The sequence below is a fragment of the Papaver somniferum genome, chromosome 7, assembly GCF_003573695.1.
Source record: "Papaver somniferum cultivar HN1 chromosome 7, ASM357369v1, whole genome shotgun sequence".
NCBI classification, from domain to species: domain Eukaryota; kingdom Viridiplantae; phylum Streptophyta; class Magnoliopsida; order Ranunculales; family Papaveraceae; genus Papaver; species Papaver somniferum.
In genome coordinates this window covers 16,958,281-16,965,237 of record NC_039364.1, presented here as the reverse complement: position 1 = coordinate 16,965,237, position 6,957 = coordinate 16,958,281, and the positions used below count along the sequence as shown (strand labels likewise).

The window sequence follows — 6,957 nt, the reverse complement described above, 5'->3', positions numbered from 1 at the left end:
TGAAAATTATATAGTCATATGGATACTCTTTTTGTAGCTTTCCGAAAATGCTTTCCAAATATATAAAGTTTGTTGGTTTTGGATGAGCGGTTCAAAAGATAAATTGTTTTTAATTATTTTTTATTTTATACAAAATTACTGACATAGTCATGATTCAATGTGGACTAAATTGTAAATATTTGGACTAAATAGTAAATAACGAGGGTTATTAGTATACTTTCCATAGTCCAAAATCTGTACCTAGTTAACTTGGACTCCACTAAATTGTATTTTGGACTGATTTTTGGACTAAACGGTATTTTCCCTTTTGTAATTGCACATGATATAAATTGCCATTAGGCTGATTGGATTTGGGATTATGAATCCTGTTTCTGTTTTTACATTGTATTGAAAATTAGAAAGACATTGAAAAATAAACTAGTATTACAAACGTTCGAGAGCCTCGGTTGAGAAATCTCCAGGTTGAGGAACTTGTTGATGAGGAAGACCTCTGCTCACTACCGCTTCAACATCTTGCTCGTAATCTTTTTGGCTATTTCCTTTGTGACCATCCATCTCATCCGCGTCCACAGCTTTGTTGCTGTTCTTGTTGTTCTCCACACTGATTTGATGGCTCCCAGACTGTTCAGTTGCTGCTGGTTGCTCTTCTTTTTTGTGTACATTTTCAGTCTGCGTTTCTTCAAGCTCCATAAATTCTAGGATTTATACTGGTGCTTTGTTTTACTATACTCTCTCCTGCACATGAGCCTGTATCTGTTGAGGGGTTGAGTAGAGACGTGTCGCACAACGGACACAGGGAAGAACACGTGTACATTATATTTGTGATGACTCATCAAATTCCAGCATAAATCTAAGGACACTGCATTGGTGTTTTTCTTTCCGGACCCAAAATAAAAGATAAAACCTGTTACACGTATAATAAGAATGTAGAAGGGCATATGAAGCACATTGTCTACTGGAGCCCACTTGCCCAAGAGCAAGTCCGGTGTCTACTACGATAAGCATGAGATAGTAGCAGCATATAAGGATCCACTCTACAGCTTCAGCAAAATTAGAGCTTGTGCGGCCTGCTCTGCCTCCCAAATCCTTGCTGAGATTTCCAAATTTGCTAGTCATTCTCCAGCATAATAATGTAAAATAAGATCCGTGCCTGCACCATTCACAGTTCGTTGGAAGTATGATAAGCACTACATTAACCAATCAAATTCATGTCTTGATACTCAAGCCTAAACATGATTATGAAAATGCTCTTGAACAAAGGTTATCAAATTTGAGCTTACAACATCAACTCAAAGGTATATCCCGATAGCTATCACATTTAATCTATAATGTTAATTCAGAAGCTCAGTGAAGATTACCTGTTAACAAGTGCTTCCAGGGAGCTTATCTTGCTGAAAAAAACGGCTTTCTGTCTTCAATTGATTTGGCTGAATCCATTATTTTTACATCATGTTCTCCTAATTCTTTCAACGAAACGAAGGTGTTCTTGTGAGGATATATTTCACCAACTTCGCTAAAACGCACAAGCTCTTTTGAAGTTGAAGCTATTGCATCGTAAATGCGAAGAGAACTATAATCGAAATATAAAACACCACCACTCTTGGTAAATGCAAATGGTTGTCTTCTGGGAAAACCAAACTCTTTACTCCAACCAAGTGGCTTCTGCTCCACCTTCTCTTTCGTGTCTCTAATATCATTCTTCCCTTTCAGTGGCCATATGTCATAACATAAGCAATTGGTTATTTGACAGGAATATCTGATACCATAATGTAAAACCCCATCCAAAACACCTATAGGACTACATCCACAGCACTCAGAACCTGGTGGCAAAGGAGGTGGTGAAACAGGTTCACAAAACTTTTCCTCAATCAAATCAAAAACGAAAACCCTTCCTTCATTTGTTTCCACCAAATGCAGCCCTCCATTCACAAAGACACCATCTTCGACACATGCTTCGCCAGACTGAATATCAAACCTCCCAACATTTCTCCACCCATTACCACTGCCAATAGTATACACCAAAACCTCAACAACATTGAGGTCTGTTCTTAACATATCAATATGAACAACTTTATACTCATTACTTAGAGGAAGGTAACCAAACCCTCTGGTCCAAGGAATACACCTCGAATCTCTTTTGAATTCTGGCAGCTTAACATATTCTCTGGTCAAGGGGTTACAAATACGATAACCAGTAGGATATCCGCAATCATGCAGACAGACCAAACCGTTAAATGAACCAAGAACGCCATAACCACCAATATATGCAAATGCAGGGGTGAAATTGAACCTTCTGATATTATGCACAGGTGCCTCATCATCATATTCAAAATAGTAAAGTTGATCATTCTTAGCTTTAACAAGAAAACCCGACTTACCAGAAGAATCAGTGGATCGATTAAGATGAGTTAGATGCAATTGAGCGAATAATGGATGATGAGATACAAGATTCCTCAAGCGTTTACATACCAATTTGCAGTTGCATACCGATTCCGTTGGTAACTGTTTGTACCATATTAAAATAGCGTACGTGCGTATCACATGAGGCTTATAATGGAAGCCTAAATCCGGTTTATTATGGAAACCGGTCGGTGTATTATGGAAACTGGTGGGTTTGTTATGGAAACCCATAAGGTTTATTATGGAAGCTTGGGGTTGGTTTATTATGGAAACCGGTGGGTTTGTTATGGAAACCCACAAGGCTTATTATGGAAGCCTGGATTTGGTTTATTATGGAAACCGGTGGGTTTGTTATGGAAACCCACAAGGCTTATTATGGAAGCCTGGATTTGGTTTACTATGGAAACTGGTGGGTTTGTTATGGAAACCCACAACTCCATGGGTTAAAATATCTTGTTAAAAGAGGTTAAAAAATTTCATGGAATAGTTATTATAGATAATTATTAAATATTATTTAAGATAAATCCTGATAAAAGAGGACATTTATCTTAAGTAGTTATAATTATTATTCAAGATAATAATTATTTGGGATAAGTGAAGATTATAATAAATATTAGAATTTATCATGAATCTGGTTGTTATTTGGGATTTATACAGGGAGGTTATTTGGGTAACTATCAAAACCCTAAAGCTACATCTATTTTCTGCCTATATATAGAGGCAAAATCTCAAATCAAAGGGTACAGATTATTATTCTTTTCACCACAATATACTTGCATAGAACATCCGCTGACTTTAGCATCGGAGTGTTTTTGCAGGTACCCTCACCACTTTGATCAATTCTTTAGAGATTTTCTTCGTCAACGGCAACGGTTGGATCAACCTTCCGCATCTCAAAAATTGTTGGAGTGAATATTTTTGCACCAACATTTTTTTGGCGCCGAGGGGAAAAGATTTTTTCCACGATCAAAAAGTCATCCAATGGATCATAAGCACCTAACTTCCATTAAGTCCAGGGTATTTGAGGACGTCTTCAACAGGCGGCAACTAAGCATGAAGGATAAAAAAAAAAAAAAAACGTCTGGCAAAGGAAAAGTAATAAGTTTCAGAGAAAACAAGCTAAGTATCATCCACTCTAAATAATTATTTTTCTTACAGATTCATGCTTAACTTGATTATGCGATAAAATAAGCCTATGGATTTAATAGCATATCATGTCATACTGTTAGAAGTTCGATCAAACTGTCTGCCATATTATTCGATTCGTAAGGATACAAGTGATGATTTGATTGATGATTCCCCGGATTTAGGCGATCACTGCATCATTCTTTCCATAGCCACATCAAAGCCTCACCTTTTCTGTGAGAACTAGAAATTTCACGACTACGGGGGGACGTGATCGAAACTGAATACGCCATGGAAGACTTGTACGACCGGATATAAGCCGCGATCCAGCTTGGGTGCTCGAAATTCACAACCCAGTTGTACCAGTTAAAACCTCAATTCACTACAGCTTCAATTAGCAGCATTTCTCAACCTAGTCCAGCCTTGATCGTTCGAATTGACGTTCAAGAATCCACAGAAAGATATTGCCACACCAATGATACATCCAGGATGTCGTTTCACTATGAGACGCCACGCAAGATCCAATGCTATCCGTCTTGATATTGGACCAATTTACTTTGTAAGTTAATGCTAATGGAGACGAAAATTGGTGGGGAAACTGCAGTACAGCAAATACTGCAGATTATGGAGATTATTAAGTTGCACAAAAAGTTACTGGCTCAGGTTCCAATTTGAACCTTCATCGATACCAGCATCAGCATATTGTTTATGTTCGATAAACGAGTGCGTAACCAAGTCATCTACGAGTGCAAGTAATTAGAGCCCACTCAACTCTCCAGCCTGCAAGTTCAAGGAACTAGTTATTAGCAGTATCAGACTATTATGAAATATGACATATGACAACACTTCAGTTGGATTTACAGAGCTAATTGTTAGTACTCTTGCTTGATGCGGGAGGCGGTAAAAAGGACACTCTCACAGCGAGCAGCAAAACAAGCCTTATGACATCAACACAAAGGCAAGACGTCATCCTGTACCGCAGCTCGACGTCGACACTGCTGCTACATAACATGTTGGCGATCACCATACTATGAAACTGTGATGGCAGACGATCAACTATGCGAATGTTTGAGGACCTGCAATGCCAGAAGTTTGAGGTGTAAAGATGGCAGAAAATATTACCGGAGTAAACGCTAATTCAGCCTTCACATACTCATCAAAAGGAGGAAGCCTCCATGATATTCCAACATATAAGAGAAGAACCAATCTTATCCGATTTGGAAGCCGCTAGTCCACCAACTAGCTCTAGCCAGCAATTGGGGTGAAAAGACTAAATCAAAAGACAAAGCTCCACTAATGGAAAGAGAGGACAAGCGGTCGGTTTGTGGTGTCATCATCATCGCTACCACTTAGGATCGATGGCGTAAATTTCCCAGAAGACTAAAGACCAAAGTACTCAAACTAAGCTTACCTCAGTTCAATAAGAAAAGGCAATAGAAATGTGGCGCATTTCTTACAAGATTAGAAGATTAAAGACATTGCAATAGCCACGCGGACAAAAGACACAAACTTGGGCGAGTACATCGGACAACAAATTCGTTGAAGAATATGGGGCTTCCTACGATCCCAGTCCTCTTAAAAGAGTCATTGGACTTGGAGATTACTTTGAGTAGGAGAAACACTGTCCATACAAGGAAGGCAGGCAGGAAGCCACGCGTAGCCAACTGGCGTCCAGTCCCGTATAACCACCAGTCTTGATCCTGGAAGTTCGTTTCCTCATGAGACACAGTGCAAAAGAGAATTTAGGCATTAATAAAGAATGCAAATATTTTATTGGGATTTTTGGCGGTTACGATTTGGCCGAAACACCAAAAGTTGGCGTGAATCGCGAGGAAATCGGTTATTCTACACAGAGTTTCTAGCGGCTACATTTTCATTCCAAAGTAATTGTGACGTGTGACTTGATGATGGGTAAAAGCTAATGGGCCCATTTTAACGTATAGTGCTCGAGGCAAAGATTACCAAGTTAAAAGAACATATCGCACGGACCTTTGGGCAAAAGAAGAGCACGAGGTTATACCAAACATGACGAGTTTGGTGTTCAAGGAATATGAAATGTTAAGTACCTTTTAGGTGCTTTGAATTTTTATTAAGCTGAGATTGGGGCGACTCCAAACAACTAGCTGGCTAAGGCCATGAAGGGCGCCAGATAATTGACTCGGACAGAATATAAACGAGCCGTGACGGATGGTTGGTTATTTGATTTTCTAAATTCCCATGTCAGCTTAGTGATACGTCATTCTTGTGCCACGTCAGCACATACGGAAAAAAAAATGAAAATCAGAAATATGACTGAGTTCGAGGTTCGTGCATAGCAACATGATCGAATTCAAAGTTCTATTGATATATTGCTCAAGGTTCGTCAGCAACATAATCAATTGAAGATAAGCAAAGAAATCAAAGTTTTCATGTGCGGCGAAAGGGTCCGGAACCGAGGGACACGCCACACCAAGATAACATTTCGAGGCGATTCCAAAAGGAAAAATCATGATGAACCCCGAAATAAGATGGCAACGGAAAAGATACCATAGGCCCAGATCCATCTAGCAAGTGAGGAGCGGATATAATAGATCTAGTTCCTGCTTCACAAGGGGGCGTCTTTTCTATTCGAGAATATCTCTTCAGATATTGGGGGCGGCTAAAGTGACGCCTAACATGCAATCAAAACCAACTTGTTTAAAGAAGTCGAATAATAGAAGACATCTTTTTCAGTATCGTGGCAAGTACTGGGGAGAATAAGATGGAAGGAACGAACGCCCGAGGAGGTATGTACTCACTAATTGTTACATTATAAAAGAAAATTTATAATCACAAATGAGAACTTTTTGCATGTATTTATTAAAGAAATACGTGCAATGTTTTTCTAATAAAGAGGAAGACAAGGGCGAGATATTTTAGTTATCAAAGGCGAAGTATTTTAATTACGAAGGAAATACTTGCAATTTCTTTCTATAAAAGAGAAAAACAAAGGCGAAGTATTTTGGTTATGAAGGAAGTTGTTGCGATGTCTTTCTAGTAAAGAGAAAGGAGAAAACAAAGTATTACAATATAATTAAGCTGAAGCTATAATGGAGCGAAAGGATCAAACGAAAAATGTTGAAGAACACATGCGGAGGAAATGCTTGCAATGTTTTTCTAATAAAGAGAAAAACAAAGTGTTTTGCTTATTAAGGGAATGCTTGCAATGTTTTTCTAATAAAGAGAAGAAAAAAAGTGTTTTGCTTATCAAGGAAATGGCTGCAATGTCTTTCTAATAAAGAGAAAAATAAAACGAAAAGCGTTTAGTAAAGGGGGTGGAGCGAAAGAAAGGAAATGTACGACGAAAATCTAGAGACAGTCAACCCGTAGACCAGAGATTATCGTGTATTATTCAGGACACACGAGCATTGATTCGGCAAGTTCTAGACCAGTACGGGAACAAGTGGGCAACCA

General features: G+C 38.7%; 1 protein-coding gene across 1 annotated transcript; it reads right to left on the bottom strand.

Annotated features, from left to right (window-relative positions):
• Positions 1–1,383: 1,383 nt before the first annotated feature.
• On the bottom strand, positions 1,384–2,515 carry LOC113294230 (F-box/kelch-repeat protein At3g23880-like). The gene is made up of 2 exons (XM_026542637.1): positions 2,470–2,515; positions 1,384–2,354 (listed from the first exon to the last, which is right to left on the bottom strand). The coding sequence occupies exons 1-2, from the start codon at positions 2,513–2,515 to the stop codon at positions 1,384–1,386; spliced, it is 1,017 nt and encodes a 338-aa protein (XP_026398422.1).
• Positions 2,516–6,957: the final 4,442 nt, after the last annotated feature.

Coding starts and splice junctions, on each gene's coding strand:
- LOC113294230 (XM_026542637.1), bottom strand. CDS start 2,515: ATGGTACAAACAGTTACCAACGGAATCGGTATGCAACTGCAAATTG. Junction 2,355..2,469: donor CGGTATGCAACTGCAAATTG/GTATGTAAACGC, acceptor TTCTTGTTAAAG/CTAAGAATGATCAACTTTAC.